Raw genomic sequence first — 12,727 nt, forward strand, 5'->3', positions numbered from 1 at the left:
CAACATATACAGAGATATGTTGCGAGACGACCAGTCTGTGGTGTGCGACATCTGTCTCCGTTAGTTTCATCAAGTGATTGGACAAAGCAGATGGGGCTTGTGGTTTTGTGATAAGTGCAGTGTAGTAGCATAGATGCAACCTTGCCCATTAATAATTGGAGTGGAGTAAGTGCATTGTTTTGTTTTTGTAAGATGTTCATGGTTTCCATGCAAACATTATGAGAAATGTTTTCCTAAAGAATGTTTGCTGAAATGTGAATATAATGTGCAATAAAACTAGTGTTTTCTTGCTATTTACTTTTGCTTGTATACATTAGTTCTGTGAAGAAAACCACCGGCTGGAAGGAAATGTAATGGCATGCATTTTGATACTTGGCCCCGTTGTGCTGGCTCAGTAGTTAAGAGTGCTTGGCTGCTGAACCGAAAGATGCAGATTTGGTTCCAGCCACAGCAGGGGCATTTCAATAGAGGCGAAACAAGAGGGCTTCGTGCACTGTGCGGTGTCAGTGCATGTAAAAGAACCCCAGGTGGTTGAAATTATACCGGAGCCCTCAACTATTGTGTTCCTCATAGCCGTAGTTATTTTGGGATGCTAAACCGGATATATATCACATCATACTCTGAGTAAGATGCTATTCATGGTCAGTTAATCATACACAAAATGATCAATTTTTTTCTGCATGGTACAGCAGCTGTTGTACAATTTTACTTTAGCCTTCATGAAGAATATCACACTGGCTCCACATGGCCTTCTGTTGACCCTTGATATGCGTCATAATCACACACCCGAGTATGTATTTGTCTAAGAGCACCTATGCATGCAAGGAGGGGACCGCTACTTTCCATTTGTCAGAACTGAAATGCACGATCCACATCATTTCTGTAATTCAACTGCCTGCTATTTGAACTGTCCAGTATTGATGCACGTTTCAAAGAACTGCAATTAGCAAATAATCCAAGCAGGAAACCATGCCAAGAACTGCTTCGGTTTCATCTTTAACAACTGTTTGAGAACTAAAATTAGCCAAATGTTGCAAAACATAGATGAGAGGTTACAAAATCTAAAAAACAATGCAGCCTACCTGTGGCATGTAGGGTTTCACATCCTAAAGTGATATATGTAGCTATGAAAAATACCGTAGTGGAGAGCTCCAGACCAATTTGACTGCCCGGGCTTTGTACTTTACGTTGACATCTTGCAGGAAACAGAAGCATTTGCATTTCACCTGCACCAAAGTGCGACTGCTATCACTGGCATTAAACATCACGACCTTGGGGCAAGTAGATGAACGTGCCACTAAGATGTCGCAGCGTCTACGTACATGCTATACACGTCAACCTTTCTAGCATTAAAGCTGTCACATGCATGGCAGATATTCATGTTCAGCTTTGGACTGACAAGTTTAAAAGTGTACTATTTGTGTTTCTCTAGCATGAAAAACAAAGGAAACTAAGGAAAAACAAAAAAAAAAATGAAGATATGTTGAAAAAGCACTAGTCATTAACACATAAAGCATATTCGTTCCTTTATTAATGATAAAGTGGCCTTCAACAATAGTACAAAGCCTGAACATTTAGGAAGGTGCTGTGCCAGGCAGCTATTTTACAGAAACCCGAACCATTTCACCTGTAGTAATGCGCATCCCGGCGGTGTGGGCTGGGCACTTATTTTTCGGTCCACTCCAACATGCGAAAACTGCATCATGTTCATTCCCATTTTCCGAGTTTTGAGCTCTGTAGTGCAGGCTAACAAATTGTCGATGACTTATTTTCGTCTGATTGTTGCACAGCGCGTGTAAATAAATTACCACTGCACCTAATAAACACTGACATGCACGTGCAACATCGCCGATCATAAACGGACACAATGATGTCCGTCCGGACATCGGCGCACTCATCACAGCACTCTAGTAGGCAGTAATCCGTACATCACAGCATCCCACGGTAAGCACAAACCACACCTCCAACACGAATGACGCGATGCTTGGGCTAGAGACACGCCGGCGGCACCCAGCTTTTTCAGCGCCGCTTGTATATGTACTACGTAGAACTTGCAGCACCAAACCTCAATGAGAGCAGAAAGCGATGCGTTACGTGACGCATCTCATCACAGATGGAAGTGACGAAACTTTGAAGAATCAAAACTACATAACGACCGTCGTAGACGTTAATCCACATGATAACGAGGACCAAATGAGCGGGCATGCGGGCCGATGGCTGGCCGTCAACACCGCGATTACATGCGCTTGGCTGGTCGTGCTTGCCACCCTGCCGCGGTCCAACTCACGTAAACCTATCATCATGCCATCACGTAGTATATCACCCATTCTAGGCACTATTCTTGCCACTGTACTATTCTTTGTAATTTCACATTTCACGCACGCATGTAGTACATACTTCTTGCACCTCGCACGTACACCTCATACCAACTTCGATTTGGCTACATATGGCCATAGAGAAAGAGATCTCTTTCTCTATGATATGGCTACCATGTTGTTGCTACCAACTACTACCAAACTTACTAGTTGCTACAACCACATCTGGGGATCTCGGATCCGTCCGGCTTTCCCGACGGATCCCAAGGCCCATATCGGAGAAAAATGCGTTGGGTCCGTCGGAAGAACCCTACCGATCGGGTCCGTCCGCCGTACCTCTGAAAAATATTTCCCGGATCCGTCCGTCGTATCCCGAAGAAAAACGCACCGGGTCCGTCGGATGTACCTTTAAGACCATCGATCGGGTCCGTCCGACGTACCTTTAGCCACAGCCAATAAAAAAACGCTGCCGCATGCACACAGATCTACTCGCCGCGCGGGAGAGTTTTTTTTTTCTCCATCAAAGCACAATGGTTTATGCATAGAGGAACCAGGAGCTGATGTGGCATGTTATCTGCCTCTGCATGCATCGACATGCATAGAGGTGAAGTGGCTTGTATCGAGGTAGCACCGAATATTAGAATAATGTTATAAAATTGTTATCTAGGTTGCCTGAATGTTGCCTAATGTTGTCATATAAAAGTAGCATTAGTATAACATTAAAAAGAAACATCATACTAATGTTGACTTTTGAATGTTATTTTAATGTTTTATGTTGCATTACAAACATTATTTCAGTGCTATGAAGAAATGTTGTTTTAATAGTGTCTTTTGAATGTTATAGTAATATTTGAATCATAACTATAAATTAATATATAGCGTATATATTTCAAATACTAAGTCCCCGCACTTTTGCCCTTTTTCTTCCAGTAACCATGTTTTTTCAGTAACACTCTACTTATTTGTATTTGCAACTAGAGCTTTGAAATGATGCCCACCATAGAATGCAAGTACAGTCGTAATATTTTGTTTGAAAGTTTTGCTTATTATCCATTCGTCACTATGACTCTTAGCACACCCTTTGGCGATAGATAAAAAAGAAGCTTGACTCTGTATTTGTTCAGAGGTGAGTGTATACGCATTGTGCTGTATTGTGATCTTTGCAAAGCATGCAAGCTGTGTACCATTTGAGTGGTGGGCCTACATGCTCGTGCAAAGTTGCTCTACATTTTCACGAATGTTACATTTATATGTTGCATACATGTCAGATTTATATTGTTTAAATGTTTTTCGGAACATTATACCAACCTTAACATGCAACATCGCTAAAACATTCGAAAAAAAAAAAGACATTAACAACATCAAAATAATGTTCAACTGAAACAAAAAAGTAACATTGCTCTAATATTTCGGTGCTACGTGAGGCGGGACCAGAAGCTGCTGCTTCATGTCGTCTGCCTCTTTGCTACGGTGTGCAGATATGCATCGAGGCAAAGTGGCCTATGCATAGAGAAACCAGGAGCAGCTGTGTCACGTCGTCTATTTATGTGTAGAAAGACAAGGAGCTGCTGTGTCACATTGTCTTTTCATTTGCTATGGTACGCAGCAGTGCATCGAAGCACAGTGGCTTATTTGTAAAGGTACGATAAGCTGCAGTTGGCTTTTGTATATACCGCTGAGGGTGAGATTTTATCCTGAAGTTTTTGCTTTGATCAAGAGACGGGCAGCATCTTTTCTGCAGAAAGACAGGGCTTGCACTATAATTTTCGATGAAATGCATGTTGTATTTCATGTCTTCTGTTGCATGTCTGACATTGGGTTGTACGAAAGTTCCTTTGCAACAAAGGAACTGTCGTACAACCTAGTATCAGACAGATTTGAGGGCCTTGAAGAGTATAGTACAGGACAAGGGCAAATTCTTGCAAATAAGGCTCTTGCGTTCATGGCCAGAGGAATATGCATACTGTGGAAGCAGCCTCTTGGCTATTTCTTTGCAGATAAAGCAGCACCTGCAAGTGATCCTACATGACCTTCTTTTCCAATGCTACAACTTAATGGTTGCATCTGGATTACAACCTGTGGCTGTGGTTAATTGTGATCAGGAGAACTAAAATGTATCTTTGTTTACGAACCTCGTAACCCCAGTCAAAACCCATACCTACACATCATCGGTGAACCGCTTTTCTTTGTTTTTGATGCTCCACATTTGCTCAAATGCTTGTGCAATATATTTTTCAAATATGACTTCAGAATGGGCAGTGACACAATCAAAGGTTTGCACATACAACAGGCTTGCGAGAGGGACCGAGAAATGCAAATTTAGTCCATTCCAAAGTTGAGCGAGCGTCATTTTAATTTGACTTTTGCTTAAAAAATGTCGGTGAAGCTCGCAGCGCAGGTGTTCAGCAACCATTGTGCTGCTGCATTATGCAGTTTGGTAACATTTTGGCAGTTGCTAGCAGAGGCTATCCACACAGCGAGATTCGTTCAGAGACAGACATTTTTCACAGCCAAAACATATCTCAGGAGTATGGAAAGTCACCCTACGCCTCTACAATGTGTACAGGGCCTGTCTACAAAGAGTTCTTGGAGAACTGCATTGCAGGTTTTGAGAATATTGAGGTTCTAGGCTGTGCACGGTAGCCTCATAGCATCTGTGGCTTCTGCCAAACTATGAGGGCTTTGCTGATGTTGTGGAACCACTTGGCCTCTCATCATGGTTTGGCATACCTCCTAACCAGGCATCTAAACCAGGATACACTTGAATATGCCTTTCCAATATTAGGTCAAAGTCGGAAGTGAACAGCAACTAGTCTTTCGGACAGTTTCATGCAGCATTTAGGCATCCTTTAGCAACCTTTTCAAATTGTCAGAAAACAGCAACTGTGCTGAAGACATATCAACTCTCCTGGTGACTCTCCCTGTTTCTTTTTCTACACCTGCTTCTTCTCTTTGTACAGCCGCTGCATCTTCGCCACTTGCAGTAGAAGCTTCATCCAATGATTATCCATTTGCAATGACAGAGAACAATATTGTCTACTTTGCTGGCTGGCTTGTGTTTAGTTTATGAATGGCCGAAGGTGTGTTACAGGGTCACACAAATGCGCCACTCAGAGCCAGTGCTCCTGTACTCAAGTATGGGAAAACTCGGGGGAAGAAGACTTTCGCAGTATGTCTGTTCCTGCATCCTAGTTTGCAGATTTGCGCTTGTGAGCAGGTTTTTTTCCTGCAATGTCATGGGAAAAGAACATGTAGGCCATAGTCTATGTAACCTAGAAGTCGCTGTGGCTCACAGAATAACATAGCCGAAGCTCGTAAAGGGAATGTGGAACCAAAGCTCATTTAATAAAGGAGATGCCATTATATATATATATATATATATATATATATATATATAGGACAGTCATATGACACACCACATCCAATTTAAATCCAGAGCACACTCATGGAATAGTCAACTGAATATTGAATACACACAAACGACACCAACATTAACATACTAGTCTGTGTATCGTGCTTCATGCAAAGGTGGGAAAACTGCCGGCTGTATGGTGTTGGTGAGGGTGAAGCTGCATTGGTTTGCTGGGAAAGGAAATGCTAGACTGCATAATTAAATCACCAGAAAAGATGCTTTCAGAGTTACTGGCTCCAGTATTTTTCGAGGTCAAAACTATTTCATTGCATGTGCTATATATCTCATATCGATTGGTGTTAACAGCTTGAATATCTGAATAAGGCTACGTCTTGCAATAATTTCATGCTCGGAATTTTAGCTGATGCCATTCTTCACGCTTGTTGTAGTGCATGTTTGTGTCTCTGGCGAGAGTTCTGTATATTGTTGTAACACCTTAAGAGTGCTATGAGATGACTATATGAGATGATGAGATGGCTGTATTTAAACATACAGTGCAGTGATGAGAAATGTTCATTACATTTTTTACTGCTGCATCAACGTCCATCAACGTCCATCAACCTCACCGTAAGCTGTACTCTATGTATCCTTTAGGGGGATCACAATTGCTTCACATTCTGATTGCTGATAAGAAGCAGGTTTGAAGGTTGCACACAGACTCGATGTATGCCCTAATGCTCCTGTGTTAAGCACATTTGTTGATGCTATAGCTGCCTTTACCATTGCTTTGAAAACTGCTGCATTCTTTCAGCCGAAGATTTGAAATGTGAAGAGTAATCCCAATGCTCTATGCTCCACGTGTGTCTGGATGCACCTACTTTCATGACATTTTTATTTCAATTGCAGCCATCACAGCTTTGTTTTCTGTACATGTTTCTTATCTGGTGATGTTTTCTGGCACTTCAAGCCTTTTCCATGCCTCGGCTGTGATCATCAAGATGATTAGCCCGCTTAAACAGCGGTACTGTTTGTGCTGTCTGCGACATGCATTTTTTATTGTTGTGCTTATTGCTGTATTTTCTTGGTTGACGTGATAAACCATGCATATGAAAACCATAATTGTACACTTGGTACACTCTGTTACTAACTGGGCACGCAACTGGGCACAACTGCCCAGTTGCAGCAGTGCTTCTGGGCCACGCTTTGCTGTGCTGAGGGACAAAGTACATGGCTAAAGTACTTGCGTGACTTGAAGCAGTATTTGCATTATGAATTTGCAAGCTTGGTCTATGTTTGGAAGTGTTACTGCCTTTCTATGCCACCACCTCTGCCAACTGCTTTCATTGTGCTGGAGCAACTGCATGATCATAAACAAGAGCATAAACAACAGAAACTAGAGTTCTTTTAGATGGCAAAGGTTGACGTGCGCTGAAAGGCAGCCTTTAAAAGGTGCAGGCTCATCAATGCCACGCGGCGGTTTTATAGAAACGACTTGTTTATAATTTGCACCCAAGTAATGTGTGTGCAATGTCAATGTCATGGTCCCCCAATTTTCATTGACGCTGAAGTGCCCATGAGCCGCCATGTTTTGAACGGATGGGTATCTATGGAGCCTTCGCTACCATAGTACATATATACCTTGGCATAACTGCCGACCCACCCCCTCGCAGCGACTCCAGCAGCAGCAGCCACTTGTTTACCGTCACTCCGGAAGCACAATTCCCTCACTGTAAACAGCGAAAATCATTTAGTTTCCTAATCTGCTCCCACAATTTTCTCAGTATAGTTGAGCTGTTTATAGACGATACATATCTTTGCCACGAGTCTTTTTAGGCATTTTGTTGGATGTAGCATGCTTTTTTCTTTAAGATTTAATGAGCTGTAATATATGCTGCATATCTATAGAAAGTTCCCGACTTTATTTTGTTCCTCTTTTACTTTCTTGCATTCTTTAGAATACCAGACTTTGTGATTTTGTTGCATGATTCCTGAAGATTGAGGGATAGCAATTTGTACAGTGACAAGGATAAAAGCTGCAAACTTTGCATTTAGTTCATCAACAGACAGATTTTCTGAAAATATTTCATGCAACCAGGCTTCCTCTCTGAACATTGCCCAATCAGCTAAATGTAGCCTCACTTCCAACGCTATGGTTTAGTTGTTGCGACTGTAGGAAAAAGGAAAATAAAATGCACGGGCCTGCTACTGGCTCTGTACCTGAGCCACATTCGCTGCCTCGTTCAGACAGAGGAGAAAACAGAGAAGAAAGAAAGAAAAAGAAGAAAAGAGAAAGGAACGCATCGCAGCAGCTGTCGTCCGCCACCACTTCAGTGGCTGGTGCAATGACTGACTACAACAGGTACAACTGCCGGTGGCAGACGAGCCCCGCAGCCCTCAGCCTCATAGGGCCAGGAGCAGCCATCATCTCCTTGTCTATGGTTTGGTTGGAATGACTGCAGGCGATCGTATAGGTGTGTGCAGGGGGGGTGGCTATGAGTGATGATAAAGCTTATTTGTAGTGGGAGGTGATCACTTCCGTATGAATTATCTAAAACGTCCCATTTAAAATCATTGAAAACAGATGGTGAACAAACAGATCAATCTAAAACACTCATTTTTCCCGTGCTTGAAAACAGTAGCTTGGTTTACCTGTGTTTAGTAAGCAAACATTGTTACATGAAATAAAATCTATAATTTGGCCACGAGTGTCACTTTTCTCACTTCCCAAACACGAGAGTGCGTGTTAAAATCTCCAACTGCCATGTAAGGCTTTGGCAGTTGATTTAAAAGATCTTCTAGGTCATAAAGTAACCGGTTATTGTCTGGTGTTGCTCAATATACACATAGCACGCTGTGATTCTTGTGAATGTAGGTAAGGTAGCTGCCACTGCTTCAGACTGAGTGTTAAGGTTATGTTTATTACCTGCAATGCCATTCTTTACTATGACATGGCAACGGCACACGAGCCTGCCAACTTGCTGTTAGTCACAGTGAAAAACCTTATATTTCTTGAGTACATTTGTGTGTTATGGACCAAGGTAGGTTTCCTGTATGCACAGCACTACAGGTGAAAGTAAATGTCGAGTTGGGTTTTATGGCACATAAGCAACTCAGGCTGTCATATGCCAAGTACAATGTCTTTTATATCATTGTTGTTGCTTAAAAGCCCTTTATAGTTCCTCTGGACTAGGAATGCCATCATATACAAGGAAAGTAGAGAAACTAGATTTTTTCTGGCCTGGTGATTTGGGCCTGTTCTCTTTTAGTTTGCTACAAGGAGCTCTACCATCTCTCTGATGTTGATGGCACTGGAATATCATGATTTGTTGTCCATTGCATCCTCAGACATCAGACATGCTGTACGACTTTGCAGAATGCACACAAACATTTGAGTTGGGTCTCATCATGATTGGAGAGGGCTTGGGGTCAATTGACCTGAGGGCTCATGTAACCTGTTTTGGGGGTGATGGAGCATCCCCAGCTATTTCCACTGGGGCCGCAAAGGTCCCTGCCCCAGGCTAACCATGTGTAGCCTGGCCAGATGCCGCTCCCTCTTGCATAACAGCAGAATATGTTGGATTCTGAGCCGAAGCAAGTTTCTTGCATGTTTCTCTGTAAGTTAGGTTTTCTTTGACTTTCAGTGTAAGGACATTTTTCTCCTTCCATTCTGGACAGGTGTGTGAGTAAGCAGTGTGGCTGCTCTCACAGTTGATGCAATGATGTTTCAGTTTTTGGCAAGATGCTCATGAGGGGCACACACTGCATACGTCAGTTGGCCTCGGCATGTCTGAGTCATGACCATACCTTTGACACTTAAAGCAGCGATGCGGATTAGGTATATACGTTTCAGTTTGACCTTTATGTCGCCTACCTCCACAGCTTTGGACAGTATGCTAGATTTGAAGGCAAGGACAGTGTGCTTCGTTGGTGTTTATTTCCATACCCGATTTTAATTCGACAGACATTTATGACATTGTACCTGCAGTCCTTTGAGTAGTTCTTAACACAAAAACTTCAGATTCCTTTTACTACATCCGGTGAGCAGTGTTTGGCGATAGTTACTGCACATTTTCCAAAACTGGTTATTGTTCAAAGTTTTTCATTTTGATTTTATAAGAATTCCAGAAGGTCAACATTCTTAAGTTGCTTGACATTGTAGCCCGGGCCTATTGCTTCCGTCAGTGTTTTTCCGACAATGAAAGGCGAGATTAGCCTAGCTGTTTTTTCAACATCTTCACTGTCCATATGTAATCATGGGGATTTGTTTCCTTTCTTCAATAAGAACTTTGCAGTTTTATAAGCACCCCGTTTTTTGGTAGCGATCATTTGTGAGCAAAGAGGAAGCCATGAAATAAATTTGTTGTTCGGCCCAACAAGGAGACGGGACAGGAGTTTGTAAGGAAGTTGTGCCCACGCCAGCCAAACAACTCGACTATGTTTAAGCATGGCGTAGTGCAGGGTAGTTAGCCATGCTAGGTTAACCCTCGCTGTCAGGGAAACAGGAAAAAGTAAGACAGAAAAAGACAGGCGAGTAATGAGAAGGAGGACAGGAAAGTATGAGACAGAGGAGAGGGTAGGAAAAGGCGAATTTCCTCTGGTCGGAGCAGTCCAAAGCTGCAGTCTACAGAAAGTGAGGGCCAAAGTGGTGTGTTGCCGTTAAGGGGCCTTAAAGGTCCAAACACTCAGCATTGACTCAACCACCAGGATCCCCTTTTCCCTGGATATGGCGATGCCACGCATGGCCAAGAGTGGGTGCTCGGGGCCCCTGGTGTTGCACAGTACACACAAGTACATGTGCTTTAGCAGATTCCTCCTGCCGGGGGGGGGAAGGAGAAAATAGCTGTAGAGGCAGATGGATGGGCAGATGACGTGCACTTTTCAAATCTGCTGTAATTAAGGTCTGTCAACTTGTTCGAAGAGGAGGCTGAACATTGTCGCACCTTGCTGGAAGCCCTGGGAATTCCACTGGTAAACTGCTGGGGTATCCGCGGCACATTTTTCGGTCCCGAGGGGAGCCGTCATGGCTAACCGCTACCATGGGTTGCTGCTGGTTTGCTTTACCGCCGAAATTTCTGATCACTTTTGATCTTGATGGTTCACAAGCTCTTTGTCTGATTAGAAAGGTCCTGCACAAAGGACACATCAGTAGGCTGTGTGCCAATACATCTAAGTTTCACTGAGATGGCACAGAATTTGCAGTATATTGTACTGTTGCTGCAGCTGCAACTTCTCTCAGTTGTGCTGCACGCAGTCAACAAGCTGCGTTAATGGTTTGGTTATCACCTGTAACTTTTTTTTTTAAGGGGGGGACAGAGGGTTGCTGTACTAAAAACATTACTACGGAGAGATGTATCGAATGCACACATGCTAGCTACAGGGGTGGAAGCAGGCTCGAGCAATTTGGAGCAGCTTTGGGAGCAGTAATAAAGCCATTTCGGAGCAGCTTTGGAGCAACGAAACGAGAGTCTTGGAGCCTTTGAATTATGTTTTGGAGCATGTTTCTAAGGCATACTCCTTTGATAATTGCCGGTTTTTTTTCGTTTTGAAATAGAAAATCTCCCATCTGATTCCTTTTTATGCAAGTTCAATGCTTTTCCAACTTTGCACTCCTCTCCGACAAGACAAACGACCAAAGCATGTAAAGATATTGCAGGCTGAGCTCAGCAACAACATGGAAAAGACTAGCAGCAAACAGAACGCTTGCTGGTGCACTTCATAACTGAACACCCAGTCTGGCCTGAAGTGTTTGCCTATTATGACTTGAGAGATTCAAATGTCGAGTCTATCACTTAGATGCTCTAAAGTAGCAGCACTAATTTGGAGTTCAGATTAACGGGCACAACATTTCCGTTCTCTATCTTCTGCATATCCTTTCTGATCTCACCCCTATGCTGATAAATTCCTGATGAGCACTGGACAGTAGTGCCTTTAGGAAAATAGATGGCACTGAAGGGTAACCTTCATCCTTCAGCTTTTTTTTTACTTCACTGCCTGTTGCCAATAGTTCATTAACCTTTCTAGATGCATTATATCTTCGCCCCTGGTGCTGTGACCTTGTTCCTGTGTCCTGCTAAATTCGATGGTAGAACATCAAAGCAGCTATAGTTTGGAGCAGTTTTGGAGCAATATTGCATTTTGGAGCAGGATGGAGCAGGGAAAGCAGTCTGGAGCAGAATGGAGCAGCGCTTCCACCCCTGTAGCTACGATAATGCGAGGAGTGATCACACTAGTCACAGTTCATTTTCTGCAATGAGGCGGCAGCACTCAACATTGTGAGCATGTTCGCTAAAGCACGAAGCAGTGCAACAATTTAAAACAGCAATCGACAACGCAAACCGAAGGCGAGACCACACACAAGCCCACTACGTCGTTTTCGCGACTTCTTTGTTTTGCGTTTTCGATAAATAAAGCCTAGCAACACACGTACTGCAAAGCGTACTAGGCTGCAGCCACAACAAGGAAAAAAAAAAAACAAACGAACTTTATTTGGTGCCGACGTTCCGGAGCATGTTATGTATCACGTGACCAGACAGAACACGACTGTGGGCGTTCACTGATAAAGTGGAATGCAGGCGACTTAGTAAACCTTGCAGCCATCTGTGGGATATTTGCTCAATTCGCTGCACCATCATCAGCTGGCATATCGGTGTCTAGTACAAGATCATCACCGTGCTTCGATTCTTCAATCAGTTGGCGCATTTGATTGACTAGATCATTGTTCTTTCTCTCCAGCACATCCATCCATTCGTTGATCTCATCCATCGCTGAGCTCAAAGCTTCATACTCTGAGAAAGACAAAAAGACAAGGAAAGCTTTTAGCAACCAATCTGTTAGTACGAGCGCTCCGCCATGCCATGTTCCAAACGACGCCATGTCTTGAACACTGCACAAATTATCTGGTACGCAGAGCAAAATTTTAGATTTCCATCTGACAACCCACCTTCCGCAAAAGCTGCATCGAGGTTGTCCAGATCTTGGTCTTCCTCAGAATTGTTATTTTCTGGATCGCCCTGCGGACTATCATCTTCGCGCGCCATCTTGTTTCGAAGTTGCAGGACCG

At 43.2% G+C, this 12,727-nt stretch overlaps 1 protein-coding gene across 1 annotated transcript; it reads right to left on the reverse strand.

Moving 5' to 3' along the window:
- Positions 1-12,131: 12,131 nt before the first annotated feature.
- LOC146172227 (uncharacterized) lies at positions 12,132-12,720 on the reverse strand. Its single transcript, XM_084586059.1, has 2 exons — positions 12,608-12,720; positions 12,132-12,452 (listed from the first exon to the last, which is right to left on the reverse strand). Exons 1-2 carry the CDS (start codon positions 12,702-12,704, stop codon positions 12,280-12,282), a joined length of 270 nt encoding a protein of 89 aa, XP_084442185.1. The 5' UTR covers positions 12,705-12,720; the 3' UTR covers positions 12,132-12,279.
- Positions 12,721-12,727: the final 7 nt, after the last annotated feature.

This window comes from Amblyomma maculatum, unplaced genomic scaffold (genome assembly GCF_055883805.1).
Source record: "Amblyomma maculatum isolate TAMU_Amacu unplaced genomic scaffold, ASM5588380v1 scaffold_13, whole genome shotgun sequence".
In the NCBI taxonomy this organism is placed as follows: Eukaryota; Metazoa; Arthropoda; class Arachnida; order Ixodida; family Ixodidae; genus Amblyomma; species Amblyomma maculatum.

Coding starts and splice junctions, on each gene's coding strand:
- LOC146172227 (XM_084586059.1), bottom strand. CDS start 12,704: ATGGCGCGCGAAGATGATAGTCCGCAGGGCGATCCAGAAAATAACAAT. Junction 12,453..12,607: donor CGATGCAGCTTTTGCGGAAG/GTGGGTTGTCAG, acceptor TGTCTTTCTCAG/AGTATGAAGCTTTGAGCTCA.